General features: G+C 34.4%; 1 protein-coding gene across 1 annotated transcript; it reads right to left on the bottom strand.

The window, feature by feature from the left end:
• Positions 1 to 4,794: 4,794 nt before the first annotated feature.
• LOC135803728 (plasma membrane ascorbate-dependent reductase CYBRD1-like) lies at positions 4,795 to 19,935 on the bottom strand. The gene is made up of 5 exons (XM_065317411.1): positions 19,777 to 19,935; positions 15,497 to 15,979; positions 6,849 to 7,072; positions 5,712 to 5,923; positions 4,795 to 5,046 (listed from the first exon to the last, which is right to left on the bottom strand). Exons 2-5 carry the CDS (start codon positions 15,655 to 15,657, stop codon positions 4,795 to 4,797), a joined length of 849 nt encoding a protein of 282 aa, XP_065173483.1. The 5' UTR covers positions 15,658 to 15,979; positions 19,777 to 19,935.
• Between the last annotated feature and the right edge of the window lie 198 nt (positions 19,936 to 20,133).

Raw genomic sequence — 20,133 nt, 5'->3', positions numbered from 1 at the left:
TGACCCAGTTTTGTTACACAACTTAAATACTGATTATTATCAAAATAATCAGTCTGATAAAAGAATTTTACTAAAATAAGAGTAACAAATCCACAATTTCTTCATATTTTACCATTAAAAATTAGGTACACCATTTTTTAGATTTTACATATAAAATGATGGAAAACTGAAATCAGTTTATCGCGCTTTTCTCGCAAATTAATAAAGATAAAAGAAAAACGGTTTCAGATTCAGATTCAGGACATAATTATACATCATCTAGTACTTAAAAATATTAAATTTTCTACACTTATGTAATAATTGAAAGAGTGGTCAATAACTCAGAACTAATTAAGATATCGAAACAAAACTTAAATAAATGGATTCAGGCATCATTCTACATCATATTGGAAATTTGAGAAGAAAATCTGGTTGTGGTTCTTTTGGCCTGTTTCAGTTTTGACAGGTAATTTGGGAAATATTGGTGTTATCAAGAAAACTGACTGGATATCTTTCATCACATTGCAATTCTCGATCGAATGGCGTTTTCCATTTTCCTTTAGCTTAAAGTTGAGTTTTTATGCCACAAAATACTTAGAGATAACACTCTTGATACTTTTCGGGTGGTGTTTGGTCAACTTCTTAGAATCAGAAAACTGAATCTGCCGTTTTTATAGATCCTTATCATGACATGAAAGAATTTTGCAAAAAGTTTTTCTGCAACTTTTATAGTTTCCGAGAAAATCGCGTCGGAAAATTCACTTTTCACTTTTCAAAGTAGAAATTTTAAAAGCTTATCATATTTAGAATGGTTTTGCTGAACACAATGCACAATTTTCCGTTTTTTGTATATCTCTATTAGTTCGGAGATAATCGGTAATTAAGTATTTGCTGGAAGTATACAATTCACTTAAATGCTTCTACTGCAAACGGTATACTAATAAGTAAGAAGTTATGAATTTATAAGTGTATTAAGAGCCACGGCCGTAATGGTATTATTAATTTTTAAGAATAATTAGAATTACGTGATAAAATGTCAGTGCCTCCGCCATATTTTGTTAATTTTTGCATGTTTTTATAAATTCAAAAGTTAAGGTTTTATTGCTGATTATGAAAGAGGACAATTATATGAATGAATATTTTAATAGAATTATTTTAATGACGTATAGTTTAGAAGATATTCGCAGAAACTATTGAATACACTCTAATATTAGGCCTAAATATGGGTGTAGGTAAAAAATTTACTAAAATAAATGATTTATAAGGTCTGTTTTATCATAATTCGAAGAAAAAATTTCAAAATTGCAACTTTAATTTGCGCTATAAAAACATAAAACTGTGAAAAGATTTCGCTTTCATAAAAAGGCAAAACTTTTTCTATTTTTGGTAACAAATTAAAAGTTAATTTTTCAATTTCGATTGCAGATTCTGGAGGTATTTCAAATTTGATTAAATTATTTCACAATAATTCTTATTCTAGCACTGATAGTTTAGGGCCCTATTAACATTTTAAGAGAAAAAAAAAAAATTACCTGCACTGAAAATTTTTTACCGAAAAAGTTCGCCTCATGTTTTGACCAAAAAATTTTAAACAAAAGTCCGACCCCTGTCCTTCATATAAAATTTTTTAAATAAAACGGACCCTGTCTTCTTTCGACAGCACTTACCAAAAAATCCAACCCCTGTGTCGAACGCCAAAAATAATTTTCCCAAAAAAAATATACAGGAGGTTTCAAATGATGAAAGGAATTAAAAATAACACAAGATTATTATTATTAATACGAATGTGTATTGTATGGTAATATGCACATGCGTCTCGCTACTAAATGTTTACATTTTATAAGTTTAATTATGAGACGCGCCGCGACGGACGCGCATTTATTACCCATTAATAATTGCTTATATTAGTAAATATCAATTATTCAATTGTCAATTTAAATCTAAATATTCTTAGCAACTGTCATGTATATAATCATTAATAAATTATCAAATTAATCAACAATTTATGAATTGCATTAATTTAAAACAGATTTACTCCATCAAACAGTCTCATAGCGTAAATCATTACATAGTAAATTTGTTTCAAATTTCCACTCAAAACTTTAGAGTCTAAAATGGTAAATTGTTAATTATAATTTAATTTAAGGTTTTTCATTTCCAGTTTTCCACGGTTTGGGAGACACAAAAAAAGTGGTGTATTTTAAAATACAGATAGATGCAAACTGACTAAAGTACTTTAGTCACGTGGTTTTAGCTCGGCTGGCAGAGTTTGCGCATGTACAGCCGCAGCTTGTGTCAACGCGTCACGAATTTCCAATTTCCCAATTTCTTTTAAATGAAAACCGTATCGTGGAAATAAATGGAAGTAGAAAATAGCGTGGGCATCACGTGACCAAACCGCATAAACACCTCGAATGATACTAATCAATCCCGTGACTAAAACTCCGTTTAGCTACGTGATGTACCAACACACTATTGTTGTTAAATTGTATAATAATTCCAATATAGCATTCACATTAATAAATATTTCTTACAGTTAACTTCTGTCCATGTTGTTGCTTATATATATTTTAAAGAATGTTAAATACCTTCTGTACAAAGATGAAAAGAGTCTAAAATCGTGGCCTACCGAACAACAGGTGGCGCCAATTATCTCAACGTGACAACACAAACTTCTAAAAAATGGACCGTTGTTATGTGTTATGTGTCTCTCAATTTCATGTGTGTGTGTGTGTTGTGTGTGTTTAATATCATTTGTAAAGAGGTTTAAACTTATTTTGCAATATAAATATAGCCAGTTGGTATATAATCTTCAACTCCTGCATCGTGCAGCAATGTAAGTACAATACGCCTAAAACAAGCAATAAGATGTACCTGAAAAAATTGTACAATAAAATTGTTTCCCATTTATTTCCATTTGTTTAAATATTATTCTTGTTTATATTCGTGTTTTTATGTATGCGCATCATTTTGTTTTACCTATGTTCTATCCATATTTCAAACAAATTGTACAATATGTATTTCTGCAAAGTATTTTTACACTACATCTGATTTCCCTAGCCGCTATCTTGTAAAAGTGGTGTGCCTACACACACGGGTCAAGTTATAGGGTTAGATAGAAGTGACAACACTTCCATATGGACATTCAAAAATCCTATCTAACGCCATCTAAAGGTCCAAGGATTTTCACGACGTTGCTCGTATTGTTTGTTTATCAATATAACACACGGTTAGATAAGTTTTAAAGCATCTGATTGCACTAGAGAATTGTTTCATGCTGGCTGTGACTATGTAGTTTTTAAAACTATTGGACAATCTTTTTTGATTATTCAACCTAATTATGTTTGTTTTTTTGATTTCTACATCGATTTTTTGAGCAGCTATTTTGAATGTATCAGACGGACAAAACGGAAAGCTGCCACACAGGTTGCATAGATGGAACACGCTCGCTGGGCGTATGCAACCACACTTACATATTTACTATTATTTAAGATTAGGTTATGTTGTTAATTGGTAATGTTTTAATGCTCGTTTTTTTGGTTTGTTTTGGTATAAAGAGTAAAAGTTGAAATGTACTGGAACGTACGTGTTGTTTGCAGTATTCTATGTGTGCATAGTTTTTGTATATGCGTTTCTAATAGCGTTCGAGGATTCGTCGAGCGGCGCCATTTTCTGCCTTCGTCACAGACTTGGGTTCTTCAATAAGGGACATCCCAGGGAGGTTCCTCAGCTGGCGGGCTTGTTCTCCATCTTTGGTCTTGTTTTTCTTTCTTTCCTTATCCTTGGACTTTTCCCTTTGGGTTTTTCTTCTTGGGTAAGTGGTTTGGGTTCTTTGGGTTCCTTGCTGGCTCTGGGCCTCGGCTGTCAGCTCTTTCACAGGTTTCTCTTTGGCTCTCGCTCACCTCCTGATCCGAGTCTGCTTTGGAGGCGCAGGCCATTCCTTAGGAGGTCGTAGGCCCGCCTGACGAACACCCTGGCTATCACCTTCAGCCAAATTGGGAAATGCGCAAATGGCGAAGGAGACATACCCCAGGGCGATGAAAACACATCCCGAGTGGGCGTTTACCACAATTGCCTGCCTGGGGAACTCGAATAGCTATCCCTATAGGCAACCCAATAAGACACAAAAAATTGTTCACCATTTTAAAACCAAAAAAAATTTTAGGTTAAAAAATAAATATACAGTCATTTTATATTAGGTTATTATACATGCTGACATACCATATGTTCCTCGGCAACAAACACAACATAACAGAATATATCAAAATACATGCTTTCTTATTGTTCTGAACTTCGTAAATCCAGTCATTTATTACATTTATAAATCCAAATTGGTAATCTTAGCAAATGCATACTTATCGTTAAACCTGTACTGTATAATCCAATAATCAGTATATTGTGAGAGTATAAAACACATACTTAAAACCTAAAATCAAATAAAATAAAACAAGACACATGCGGGATGCGTTAATCACAATGGCGTACATTCTTTAAATCGTAGCGCCATCTATTGACCAAGAGTCAATTCCAGCGCTTTTGAGTATATATATCATCCATTTTCGAATTTATTCGTGCTCTACAGACAAATTCAATCGCACAAATAACTTGTCCGCCATTTTACCACCTACCATCGATTACATTAACCTGAAAAGTAAGTTACTTACAGACTACAACAAATGAATAAAAATTTAGAATCGTCGCTCACAATTATGCTGAAAAATCGAGTATAAAAACGATGATTGAAAAAGGGTCGTAGGCAACACGCACGACACGAGTGTGATGGATGCAAGAATAGAGTGGGATGCCTTAGTAGCTTTATTTGCCATTAAAAAAATTCTTCTGCGTTTTGATGATATCGCTGATTTCTGATGTGTGTTTGTGGTGTGTGATGTGATCGTCAAATGACGGCGGGGGCGTGGGCTTAGAGTCGCGAATGGTCATCTGTGTCCGATACCGGAAGCTGTCCTGCAGGAGGATGTATATCACGATGATGCCCAGCCCGGATAGAGGCTCATGCTTGATCGCATTGATGACGATTGCTTCGTCCGGTGGCGGTTGTACGAATTGCTGCGCATGCGCAAACACAAACGAACAGAAATCAACACAACGACACAATGCAGAGATACGGTCTTCACAGACATACTGTATGCATGTAAAACTACTGCTTACTAAAGCTTACTAAAGTATACTAAAGCATTTTAGGTTAAAATAAGGTTAAGTACACTTAAACATCCTTAACTTAGGTTAGAAAATAATTAAATGTGTGGATTTTGTTGGACTTTTTTAATTTTTCAATACAAAATTTAATCTGCAAGAGCACCTTTCAGTCAGACCAGTGACGCAGGCAGTAAATGGGCTGTAGTAGAAGGTAGTCAACCCTAAATGACGCGTGAATTAAGTACCATGGCGGCGCGGAAATGCATGGTGGCGCCCCAGCATAGAACCAGGAAACTAGCGAATCATTACAACCATAAAACATATTTTAATACTAAAACACCTGTATAAAACACCGTTTAGGTAAAGTAGGTTAACCATTAGACAATTTGCTAGCAATTCATCGTCAATTACATCTAATGACTCATTCGGACGTTACGGCCTGATCGTTTAAAGGCGCTTAAATTTATAATGTCACTTTAAGGTCATTTAGTGCCATTTAATGCTGTTATTTAACAAACGGACGAACGAGCGATAAATAAGTATAATTTATTTATTTCAGGAGAAAATAAATGTACCTGAAATGGCAATAGTCCCATGGTGACCAGGCCGATCCAGCTGTGCAGCGAGTAAAAGTTCGGAATGGGTTCCGGTCGTTTGAGGTTATGCGTATCCAGCACGGCCAGGAAGCCAATTGCGACGCATGGTATGGCTAGGGCGTGGAACACAGTGTGCAGTAGTTTCACGTAGATCCGGCGACCGCAGCGACAGATGCGATACAAGAGAATTGCTAGAAAAAAAAAACAGAAAAATTTTAAATTCAATTTACAAGAAAACTATAAGAGATAGACACATGGTGTATTATATATTATTTATTTAGAATTTAATTCTCTGTCGATTAAGATCAAGTTGTATAGAAGGGCGGTAATGACCCATGCGTACACAATGTGTCCAAAACACTATAAAATGAAAATAATCGAATGTGGAACGCGAATGCATACAATTTCTATTGGAAAACACGATTGGCAACGAATTTGCGCCGCTCACTCACATAAAATATGACTAATCGAAATCTGAAAAGCGTTCGCAAACATTCAAACGCGCTGAGATTATAGAAAAGCTCATATTCGTGTTCCACTTGCCTTTATCGCGCCGCTGCGTGTAATTAACAGAAAGTGCGCATGCGAATCGCACTACGATAAAGAAAACAATTGAAAAGTTAAAAATACAGATTTCTACTTTTAAATGGTGCGATTGACATTAATTTAAATAAGAAAATTTATTTCGACCGGTTGAAATTGTGAAAATGAAGTTTCAAGGATTCAACTTTATTATACAATGCATGTTTTTAATAAAACAATTGCATGTAAACAGCGCACGTAGCGTTCAATGTCATCTGAGAACGGTTCGGTGTTATTTAACAATTTGCAGTGCGTTGTTAGACGCCAGATTCGCATCGCATCGAGGAAGTTGTTTATTAATGACGTTAACAATGTAATACGGATTCAAATCTCACAACACCCGCATCTTAAAGCAATAATATTTTTTTTCAAAACTTTACGGACACTTTGTATAAAAACAAAGCAAAATAGACACATAGTTTATTATATAAAAATTGTTAAGAATTAAATTCTCTAAAGATTAAGCCTAAGTTGTATAGAAGGGCCCTAATGACATTTTAATATACAATGTGTCCAAAGAAAATAATTACTTACAGAAACCGCTGAAAGTGATGAAGCCGGCCACCATGAGCACCGGATGCAGGTTGAACTGCTTCTTGATGTCGTCACGCCACGCGAAGCCATCTTGGTAGTAGATGACCCAGAAGAGCGTCAGCGCCAGGGAGCCCAACAGCAGCACGCTGGCGATGATCACAACAAAGGTGTACTCCAACCAGCTGCCGCATCCCCATTCATTCTCCTCTTCGTACTCTCTGTGACTGCAAACAATCAATTTTACCAAAAATCAATTTTATACAAATACATGAACAAATCAAGACAGAAAACGACAAAAATTGAGAGGTATACGTTAAACATGATGATTTTGATGTGTGAATTGTAATCATAGTGACTTTGACAGATGATACTTGTTTGGGACATACTGTATGCTAGGATTCATTGACCCATAGCAACACACCGCGCGTGTTTTCTTGTCTTGCGCGTCTTGCAACTCTTTTTACACTTGTCTGCGAAGGTGCTTATTTTCCCGAGGCGTTTTCTTCTCTCGCGAGAGTTCACTGATTGCATTACGCGCTGATGACTTGTTGGCCGGCGATGGTCAAGTCGGGCCTTCACAAATCGGAGCACAGACACAAGCGCAACAAAAAAACAAACAAGTTTCACGCTTTGAGAAGAATGAAGAAGCGAAGGAAATGAAAGAAGAGTCGCCGGTCGAGGAGTACTACTACAACACCACATTGGAGGGCAGATTACATCCGTTTCTTTATCGATAGACTAGTTTTTATACAATTTTATTGCGTGTTTTAAACACTTTGTATGTATTTAAGTAGTCTTTGTGAAGACACGGATGTTGCTTAAATGGTATTGAATTGAATTGAGGTTTTCTAGGGCGTCTAAGCCGGATTTTCAGCGGGGGATGTCACTAGGTCAGGGCTTGACTTTGTCTCGACGCAGTTGGTTTAGTAAATTTACTTAAATCAAAGGGGCGGAGTATATTTTTATATTTTTATGATTTATAAGAAAACTATAGGAAATATCGCTATAGTGTATTATATAAAATATGTTCTAAATTAAATTCTCTATCGATTGAGCCCAAGTTGTATTTTAGTGTTGTAATGACCAAAATATATACAGAGTGTTGATTATTAAGTAGTTTTTAATATAATTGAGGTTTTATAGAGTGTTTAGAGATAAACCAAGCCAAGTTTTCGCCTAGGGATGTCTCTAGGTTTTACTTGACGCATCAGACTTAGTAAAAGTACTTAAGTCTAATGGGCGGAGCAAATTTTTACATTTTTCCGATTTACAACAAAACTAATCAAAATATCACTATAGTTTATTATATAAAATATCCTCTAAATTAAATTGTCTATCGATTGACGCTAAGTTGTATTTTAGTCTTCTAATAACAAAAATATATACAGAGTGTTAAATACCAAAACCATCATCTTAAAACTCCAAAAATAATCACAATCATTAGCAACGTAAAAGGTCTTCCTTGTAAAGATGAAAGTACACGAAATCACGAACATCACGACGAAATAAATCGAAACAACAAAATGAAAACACAAAACTAAAGGAGACACAGCTAGGAAGTGCGATTTCGCAAATTTACGATGTAATAGCCGATGATATTTTACACTTTTCAGCTTAAGTAAACTTTACAACAATAGAAAAAGACTTAAATTTCACAGTTCACTGAAGCAATTTCACTCTAAACCTTTAACAACTTAAAAAACATCAAAAACACAAAACGTGAACTGAATTTTTGAATTTATTTCTTTATTAGCGTTTGTTTGATGATTATTAACACGTATGTTCTAACAAACAAGCAGAGCTAGCCTTAATTTGTAATGCAAGGTGCATTATGTGATTGTGCAACCGCCTGCTAATCGGTAAAAGCTCGATAAATAAATTACAGAACGTGACTTTGACGTTTGTGTATAACAACAAACCCAATGCAACACTAGAAACATTTATAATTAAATTTTATCTCACGATAGTTCAAATTCATCACACAAACACACTGTATATTCCTACTGCATGAAAAGGTCGATTATGCAGCGTGTGTGTGAATTCCTGATTGAATCCCACTTGTTTTCCAATCGCGCATTCTCGCTTAGGTTAGGTTTATGATTCACGTGCATTTATTTATCTAGGCCAAGCGTTTACGGCGGACCACGCCAACAATGCAAATCGAAATGCAAACGTTAATAAATCAGTATGAATACGGACACACTGTATGCGCATACGCCTTGATATTGTGAAATCGCATTTCCTTATCCATCCACTTCACTTCACTTCTTTTTACTGCAATCTAAGGCGTAGGTTTTTTTGAGTTTTGAATACGTACATATACAGACATCCCACATGCTGATATCCTAACCTCAACTGTATATTTATAGGTTATATATTATAACATTACCATATTAAGAAAATAATCAAATATTTCACTATGAAAATTTTCTTTTTTTATTTTAGGTTAAAAATATGTGAAATATATGAAAGTTTGCATCTGGTGTGGCGGCCATCTTGTCAATAGTGAAATTTACAGCCGCTGGTAAGCAAAAAAAGTAATAATTCATTTGTTCGAGTGCGTTTGAATGGAAAATTGAGCGATATGTTTACTACGCCGCTTTTGAAGTTGAATGTTTTGTTTGTTGTACAAGTTTTTTAGCGTTTAGCGAACAATTGAGCGCGCTGCGTGAGCAAGGTGCGATCGCCAGAGCAGAAAATATAAATATTATTGCGTTTTGCTTTTGCTTTAGCTGCAGAAGATTAAACAATGAGTTAAATGGAAATGAAAACAAGCATTTAGTGAAAGTTTTTTCAGTTTGGAGAAAACATAACCTCAAACCACAACTATTTCAATGTTTCATAACCTAAAAAATGTTTTAAAATGTGTTAGATTTAATTAAAACAATTGTAATTCTGTCCTGAGCTCAATAAATCTTGTAAAATTGCTTAAATTTAATTAAATTCTCACGCTACTTCTTCATTCTTAGCAATATCTTCGTTAATTCATTAAAATTGCTAAAATAATTTGCATAATGATCTGTCAAAATATTCTAACCTAATTTTATGGCTCTGTGAATTAATTTTTAGAATTTTTTTTATTTAATTCCAGGGATTTTTCAAATTTTTATTAATTTGAAGTCTTCGAAACTGTTTGAAAGTCTAAACTTGCGCATTTAGTTTTTGTCTCATGTTTGACACACTAACGGTAGATTTTCTACTTTGCCTTCTAGCTGACCTAGAAATAATTCACTCGGATCTTCTGTCCTCACTCACTTACGACTAACTATTGGCTTTTAAAATGTTTAATAACTTCAAAATTAAATTTAAAAATCTAAAAATTAAGTTAAAAACTTAAAATAAACGTACTTAAAACTGTGAAAACAAAGGGGCGGAGCAAAATTTTACATTTTTACGATTTACAACAAAACTAAGCAAAATATCGCTATAGTTTATTATATAAAAAATGTTCTAAATAAAATTCCCTATCGATTGACCCCAAGTTGTATTTCAGTGTTGCAATGACCAAAATATATACAGTGTGTCTAAATTTTTTTTAAATTGCATTTTAATAAGTTAAAACTCATTTTAATATAATTTATGACGTCACATCCTATCCCGCAACACAATTTCATTCATACCAACCGAAATTACCGTGTGGGAACATTTATTTCAGAAAGAATGACTCAACTTAAGTCGCGTATGCGTAAACTAGACTAAACTCAACTTATTACGACTGATGAGGCTACAAATTGAAATAAATTAGTTTAATTACTCCACTGGCGTACATCCTAAACCACATTATATGCAAAATTGTATCAAAAATAAAAAAATAACACAAAAATTTTTAAGAAAAAATACAATAAAGTGTATTTTTCTCCTCCCACTTTTATTTCCAACATTTCCAGAGTTTTCTAAGCATGAAACGATTAAAACCACCGCGTGAATGAGTAAATGAGTAACGATAATAATTACTGGACACGCTCGCTCACAACAAGCGCGTTTTTTCTTCATTATTAATTCCCTTGTGTGCGTTTTCATTTTTTCACGGCAATTATTTTATTTAAATAGGATAATACTTCGTGCGCCGGTAATAAAACATGCATTTATGCATTAGTTGATTGTTATCTTTATATTCGTATCTATTTTTCCAATTAAACAATAATATTTTATAAATAAAAAAAATTAAACACCCTGTATATCCTCCCATCTAACCCCATGCTAACACTAATGATATTTTAAGAGCTACGTCTTTGTTTACACAAATTTTCCTCACAAGTAATTTTCTTCTTCTTTGTTTGATGATTTTGTTGGATAAAACTTGTTTTAAAAATAAGTTGAGGCCGGTCGATGCACGTCCGCATTAAAAATGCAAACCACCCCGGATCTAGCACAACGTATGCATTTTCTTTGTTTTCTTTGTGCGACCCTTTGTTTCCTTTTAAGTATCGGGCGGCAACGGGGATTCCCCTATTAGTTTAATTTCATAATGATTATTATCGCGCCCGCTTGCTAGAGGGGGCGACAGGCGGCGCATTATTAATGCATACGCGTGCGTCCGAGTGCACATGGCTGCTAGACGGGTTGACGGGTCACTGTCCCTTCGGATACGCGTGATTACAATCGTACTATCATTTTTACTACTACGTATTTACTCTGATCGTAAATATAGGAAATAAAAACAAAGAAAATGACGGAAAACAAGCTTAACCTAAAATTTAACCTAAAATATGAATTTTATTTAATAAATCGAATAAAAACAAAGAAATTTTAATAAAAATTGAGCATAACCTAATTTTAAGCTAAAATTTGAACGATTTTTTAATAAAAATTGATTTTTTTTCTTAATAAATCAACTAAAAACAAAGAAACTTTAAGTAAAACTAAACATAACCTCATTCTAACCTAAAATTTGAACGAGTTTTTTATTAAAATTGATTTTTTTCTTAATAAATCAAATAAAAACAAAGAAATTTCAAGTAAAACTAAACAAAACCTCTCTTTAACCTAAAAATTTATTTATTTTTTAGTAAAAATTAATTTTTTGATTAATTTTTCACGTTAATAAATAATTATAACAAGATTTACTATTAATCTACTTTCATGGAATTTATAACTCACTTTTCATTAGTCCGACATTTGCAATTTACAGTAAGAATAATTATTATTAATATATTCCAATTTTCCTTTTGCAATTTGCATTTTACTTTCGTTTGCAGTTATTTTCTGCACTAACAGTAAACACATTCTCATAGATAATTAACAATAATTACGGAAAATGCAACCAAATAGCGGAAATGTCAAACTCACAACATCAAAAACAACAAAATAAATCAATAAAATAATTTATCACAATCAACAAATACATTATTAATAAAATCGTTATTTTTCCGCCTAGATTCACAACACTTGTCCCGGAAGTCACGCTTCAACAGGCGTGTTAAACACTTCCTAATCATCGGAAGGATGAGAAACGCCATGAATACTAACAACAATTTATCGGTATATTAAAAACCACAAAACAAATAAAAATATCGAAAGCGTTGATAATTTAAAAATCAACTTTCATCTTTTTTTACAGATTTAAATCGCCTGTATATGAAAAAAATAAAAATTAGCATATTTACAAATGTTATTGGCAATAATCCGCGAGATGACATCACACCACACGTAAACCTGTTGTGTTTGTTGTTTAGTATTCGCGTGGCATGCGGCGGCATTTATTGTTGTTAATTATTTTACTCGATGATCGTGCGCTGAACAACCGAAAGTGATATTTTGATCGATTACATAACCACTCAAACATTTTCACACAAAAAAATACACATTTTTGCATTTTAAAACTCAAAAAAACAAAAATTTATACATTTAAGCCCCGCCCATGAGTTCGCAACTATTCACCGATAGATGGTGTCATGTATATCACTATTATTTATTAAACACGATAAGAAACTATGAATAATTCCTGGTATTTACTCTTATCATAATCAAATACATTGTAATAAAGATAACTTACGTATGAGTATGCATTTTATTCTTCCCCATCTTAGATTATTTTTTATACGTTTTAATCCTTTGATTTTAGTTTTTATGTTTTAGTGAGAGTAGTACACACGTAAAGTTTAATTCTAATGATGCGTGGCAAGAGTGTTGCACTCGCGAAGATGACTGCCGAAGAGTCACAGCGTCAAAAGAGAACAGGTTGTTGTTGGTGGACGCAGGTCAAGTATGTTGCGCCACAAGCGAAACTCCGTCGACAACTGCGCGCTAACCCGGACTGAGGTGAATGGTGAACAGTTGAACAGTTGAACGCTGCGCGCAGCGAACACAAACGAAGACACCACGCACACATGCATAGCAACGGGCAAACAAAGCATGGCAACGCGTGAGGAGGGTGCGCGACGTGCTTAGATGCAAGGAATTTGATATAGGCAACTGAAATAACTTACTTAAATCTTTAAAGTTGAATATCTCGGGAAATATTTGAGATAGATGAAAAATTCTTTCATAAATATAAATATCTAATCAATATTTATAAAACAAAAATGTTTTTATGTATATAATATTTAAAAATATGTTTTAAATTAGATTTATGTTAATATAAATTAAGTATCGCGTGTAAAATTATGCACAAAGTGTTTTTACAATTGGAATTTATCATAGGCAACCAAATTTACTGTCATAAATCTTAGAATTTAAATATCTTGGAAACTATCAAAAATAATTAAAAAATTCTTTCAAAAATATAAATATCTAATCAATATCTATGATATAAAATCATTTTAGAATTTTAAAGTAATAAAAATATGTTTTAAATTAGATTAATCATCGCTGCATTGCTTGCTTGCTTGCATGTGATTTAATTTTCGAATTTGTCGTCTTGATTGAACACATCCGCACATAGATGAATTGTGGTGAAGCTTCGACGTTGAGAGTAAACAATTGAACGCGCTTTTAATGCCTAACAAGCCACATGTTACCACATGTTCACAAAAAACGACAGGAAATGTTTTAAAAATAGCTCTCAATCACAACCCCACCTGTTGACCAATATTAAAACCCAAAACATAACCAAACTTATATTATAGGTTATTTTGAGTAATTCAGGTCAAGAAAACAAAAGAAAACGCCAGAAACCTATGAGTTTATTATCACCACGCAGTAATAATCGAATATCGATGACCAAGGAGTGTAAAAACGACACGTGATGTCCGCACGTGGATGAATTATGACTAGGAACACACCTTCACGCAATTATTAACCCCCTGATAAAATATAAAAGTCCAGAAACAAAAAAATAAAAAAATATTGTGTGAGGTTTAAATTAAGGGTTGAAAAAAAAAACCTTCTACTGACGCTTTATTTTTATCATTTATAATGCGTGCGTTGTGTATACGGTCTAATGGGTTCCGGACGCAGGTAAGGGTGTCCCGCCCACGCAGAAATCAAGGGGTGAACGCCACAATTGCAGACAACTTCACCCTTTGCTGTCATGATACATAATTTATAAAGATATCACTATTCACTTAGTGATTATTTAAATATAAACTAAACACACTGTATATTAGGTCATAACTTATGCGTTAATTATAGATTAGTACAGGAATATATTACGTATGCGACTGAGGGTAGTAGGAAGTAATATAACAACCCTTAAATATAATGGAAGGTCAGTTATTAACCTAGAAATTACGAATATTTAATTTGTTTTTCTTTTTTTTGCGTGTTTTTGCAAAAAAATGTTTTTTGAGTGTAAATTATGCATGGGTATGGCGATCGTTAGCTGGTGTTTGAAAACGTACGCCCGCAGTGATAACAAATCGAATTATTTATAGAATTTCGTAACGACGCGCAACGTACTTGTACAACACATAAACGCGTTTGTGGAAGGTCGATGACTTTGAAATTGGCAATACAATTGAAAATTACGTGGAAATAACATGAAAAGAGCGAATAAATCATAACCTTAAGATGACAGGGTCATAAAACTTTTAAAATTCACCGCTAGATGGCTATGGAAACATAATTTGTTAAATTTTTAATGATTTGTTGTGTTTTATTGCTATTTTAAGAGAAAAACAAAGTAATTTGCAATTATTTCAATCAATAACGAGAAAATTTGAGGTTATAAGTTGAAATTGGTTGAAATTGATTCAAATATCATCGAAAACAACCTACAAATTACATGCAGAAGCTAGCAATCTCACAAAAGCTTCAAAAATTCACCGCTAGATGGCTATACAAACGTATTTAGTCAATTTTTCAACGTTTTATTATGTTTTATGATAATTTTAAGAAGAAAACAAAGCAATATACAATACTTTTAACTAATAACCTATATTTTTAACCTCTAAAACTTTAAAATAGCAAAACAATTAAAAATAACCTACAAAACTTAACCGTAAACTAACAACGACATAAAAACTTTAAAAATTGACCGTTAGATGTCTATGCAAACACAATTACTTATCTTTACAACATTTCATCATGTTTTATTATGATTGGCAGAAATAAAACATAGCAATCAACAAATACTTTCACTACCAAACGCAAATAATAATAAACCGAAAGTAAAAGTACTATATAATTACAAATCCCATCATAACCCATCATTTCAACTTTCAAAAGTACAGAACCCTGTAATTTTTACTAAATATTTTTCTACTTACGCAGCTTCAGCAGCCTTTTCTTCAGCAATGCTCACCGCAGTGGGTGGCGGTGGTAAATCATCCATTGGGACAGTATCCTCCGGTGGTGTTGGTGGTGTCTTGTCAAACTCCGCCATGGGCGCCATTGTTTCCGGCATGGGTGACACTGAATTCGAATCCATTTACCGACTTAACCTCAATTTTATGCTGTTTTTGTATTGTGTGTATATCCTCAAATTACAGATTTCTGTTTTATCACTTAATGTTTTAATTATTTAATTGATTAATTTAATTAATACACAAGTGTGGTTGTTATCTGTTAAGTTAGGTTAGTGAACGCATGATTGAGTGTTTTTCACGCGGGTGGAAATCGACGTCGTGTCCGTACGAAATGCCGAGCGATACTGAACACGGTAAACACGCACGCACGCACGGAACTCACGCGGAATGGCCGAAGGGGGCGTGGCTCCCGTGTACCCAACAAGGGAGAATCACGTCTTCAATCTGAAATTTAAACAATTAAATATTATTAATACATTACTTAGACCATATAACACATAAATAAAAATATACAGTGTGGTTTTTTTAAGATTATAAAAGTTTATGTTTTTATGTTGTTTGTGCTGAGATTAACAAATTGCGCTTGAATTAGAGCAAATTGACATCACTCCAACGCAGTTTAATCTAATAAACATAAAGTGCAACACTAAATAACCCGCCATTTTGATTTATAACCAAATCTAACCTCAATTATCAACTATTTTATTAAAAAAATAAAGAAATTAAAAAAAATTGACATTTAAAAATATAATTAGTCCATTCCATCACTAATTATTAATATCTTGATCTTTACATTTTTTTAGATTATGTCTTAACCTAACCTAACCTAAAACAAACACATTTTTATCAAAAAAAGCAATTAATTTCTCAACTTCTTTTCTTGGCCATTGGCTTCACCTCTATTTGTTTCGAAATACCAACAAACCGAACACCAAATGTCACTGTGTCCCATTTCCGGTGAAATATACAGAGTGTTCACATAAAACACATAAATTCAAATAAATCAACAGATTTGAAACTATTTGTTAAGCGACACTCAAGTATACCAACTTAAACGACTTGAGAGACTATAATAACATTGAATCCCCTAAGGGCTTTAAGGGTAGCAGATTTCTAAGGGTTGTAAACGCATTCAAGTCGAACAAGTCGAATAATTAATCGGCCGATAGCCACTTGAACACTTGGAACTAGCCTTTATCCATTTTCCTCTTTCAACCACCCCTTTCCGGTATTGTTGGGTAATTCGGTAATAAATTTTAATCGGGGCGGGGTTCTGGATAATTTATTATCCAATTTTCATTAAAACAATAAAGATCTTTAGTTTGCGATGGAAAAAAGTTAATAATGTGGTTAATATTTAAGAGTTGATAAAAGGTGAATAAAAGTTTTCCGGTTTTCACGGAAAAAAGGTGAAAATGCACTTGAAAAAGTGTCACTAACATGAAAGTTGATAAAATAAGACAAGGGGCGAAAGATGGCCGACGTGGGACACGCTTTTAATATTAAGTTGTAATATTTTCATATATACAGTGTGTTTTTGCTTCTTTTCCGTATTTTTTTTTAATGGAAATGTAAAACGTTTTTGTTATTTATGTCTTTCGAATGAAATAAATACTTCTTTTTTATTTTTCCGGTTTTCCGGGTTTGTGCTTTTTGTGTGTATACGACTACTGTAAGATTTATGACACATTCCATTGTCTTCCTCTAAGACGCCGAGTTTTTCACTTTTCACTTCCCACTTCCCACTTCCGGGACCGTCTTTTAGGGGTGGTTAAACAAAGAAAAAACTAACTAAATTCCATAGAGAGCTGCACCAAGCCATAAAATCCCATACACGTCACTTTCAGCTTATTTCCACCCAACATAAAACATCTTGACATAAACACACTGTATACAATTTCATCACAACTGAATAAAAACAAAAATATAACATAAAAACAAAAACAAGTTGAATAAGAATGACAGATGATAGACAATGACTGCTACACAAAAAAAAACACAAAATGGCTGACTAATGAAAAGCATAACATACAATGTGTTCCCATGATATTAATCACTGCGTAAATATATCATGATAGTTGTAGTTATGTAAACCCACAGAGTCAGAATCAAGCAGCGGCGGCGGCGGCGGTGGTCCGGGAGTAGTCGATGTCAGCCGGCGGCGGCTGCTGGTGGCGGTTTCCCGGTCCCGGGCAGAACTGCCACGCCCTTTGCACGAGAGCTGCGCCGTGCGCGCCCCGATTCCGTTCCGGGCGTGCTCCTCTCTCGCATCACACGCACACATACCACCCAACATACACCAAAACACACGACTGGTTGCCTAGCATACATCGCGCTATGTGTATATGTGTATGTATAGGTTTGTAAACGCAGCGTTTTTCGCTCTCTCTGTGTGCGGGATGCTGAAGGTTGCTGCCCCAGTAGCCGATCTCGGGGTAAGCGACCTCGGACGCGAAAATCCAGGACCACGGAGGGAAAATAATGAAAACAACCGGCGTGCCCACTTTCACAAATTGGCTTGTTTCCTAATTCACGCAGGTGCCATCCGAACATAACCCACAAGTTATAAATTTTGAAAAAAAATTAAAAATTACAGAAAACTGTAATTTTTTTTTTTTTTGAAAAAAGTTAAACAATTTATTTGTATTTGTAATCTGTGATTTGTGCAATTGAATTTTATGACTTCATTTTACTCCGCCCGGTTTTATTTTCTAAGATGGCAGTCGTAAAACGTATTTAAACTACAGCAGGAAGAAGTAGAACAAGGAATGCGGAGGAATCACGTCCCGAGCGCGCGAATTCGTGCCATCATGGCGGCGCAAAGGCGTTGACCTTTTGTCATACATCACCAATCTCCCGGGTAGATATTACACACCCTGCATAACTTATTTTAATAATCCATAGATACAACATAACCTAAAAAACTAACATAACCTATCAAAACATACACTATGTCCGTGTTAATTAAAAATACTCAAATTCTCAAAGTTTTTAATGAATATATAGCATGTGTGGTGTTAAACTCCGGCTAAATCCAAAAAGTTTCCGGTTTCCGGTCTGTGGGAATTGAGTTTCGAGTTTTCCGGGTGCCGCGGTTGCGGTTAGTGAGGATTGAAATAACTTTTCACTTAAATTTTTATCGCATATTCATATATTTCGCTTGTAAATCTTTTTGATTCCAGATTATTCCCGTAAAACTTCCGGAAATCACCGATTTACGTCGTGTAGTTGAAAATTGTTTGGAGAACAAATGTTTACCGACCGATAACGACCTGCGCGCATCATTTGACGCGAGCGTTGCTTTTTGGTTATGTTGCGTAACGTAATGTTGGTTGCATATATCCACTGATGTGAAGTTTTTCGCTGTTTGTTGTGCCTGTTCGTGTGGAATAATTTATCTTTCGGGATTTCGTGCCCGAACGTTAAGCACGTTTTGAACATTCGCAGAGTTTTCCGCTTAAAAGCGAGAAAAGAAGATAAAAACGCGATAAAAGGACGAGAAATTGATGAAAAAGTATCCGGAAGTATCCAAGACGTAAAAGTAAAAAGTTTTCGGATCGCATTGATGAATTCATCATAAAACTTTGTTTCCAAATCGATTTTGTTTACTATAAATACAAATAAAGCGGAATTAGTTGCAATTCAAACTTTGATTGTTAATAACTTTTGTTCTAACAAAGATAATAACATAAAACTCACAAACTGTATACAGAATACTATGATTTATAAGTATACAAAATTTCATTAAAATCCAGCAATAATTACCCGAGTTATTTTAATTAAACATATAATTATATACAATGCGTCCAGAAAAAAAATTAAAAAATAAATGTTTGGTGCGTTTAACGGTGTCAGCATATAAAAAACAATGAGGACAAGATTTTAGGGATGCGATGTGAGCGATGTGAAGAGCTTCCAACGACCCGGACGCTAGTCAACACGAGTGCAATTAAAATTTAATGAAGTACCCGAACGCGAGAGAGATTCACGTCGACAAACCGCAACAAATCCACCGCTAAAAGTGTCCTAAAACTAAACATCCACTTTTTACATTTTTTATTTGATTACGCCAAGTGAATCCTGTACATATTCCATCACTTCCGGTTTCTAATTTCTACCAAAAACCCAATTTTACATTCATATCAACATAAAATCCAATATAATCAAATTCAACTCAATATTCCAACACAACTTCCGGTTTTCCGGTTTTAAAAATTTCTCTAAACCTAATAAAAACTCACCAATAATTTCCTCCTGATGATAATTCGATTGTCTCCGCTGACCAGCACCTCACAAACTCAACACTTCCGGGCCCCGATCCAGAGAGCGAGAACAATGTCCGCACAGCTCTCAGCACACACTGCACTCAACGCCGGCTTCCTGCTGCTCCTGCTCGCCTCCGGAACGAACTAACCGAGCCGGACGCGCCGAACGCGCCGCATCTCGACCGCCCGCCGGCCGAAACCACCCGAATCACACACACAAACACCCCCGTCGCAAATTCCCGTCGAATCCTGCGGGATACTCATTGTTATCCCAATGTATGCGTGCAGGGTGTGTTTGAAATGGCTCGCGCCGTCGCACAGTCGATGCGCGAC

Source organism: Atheta coriaria, unplaced genomic scaffold (genome assembly GCF_025399875.1).
Source record: "Atheta coriaria isolate IRGN ID8LTWV9N9 unplaced genomic scaffold, Caltech_Dcor_3.1 hic_scaffold_3_pilon, whole genome shotgun sequence".
Taxonomy (NCBI): Eukaryota; Metazoa; Arthropoda; class Insecta; order Coleoptera; family Staphylinidae; genus Dalotia; species Dalotia coriaria.
Note: the sequence above shows the minus strand (reverse complement) of the source record. Positions and strands in the feature narration are given on the sequence as shown.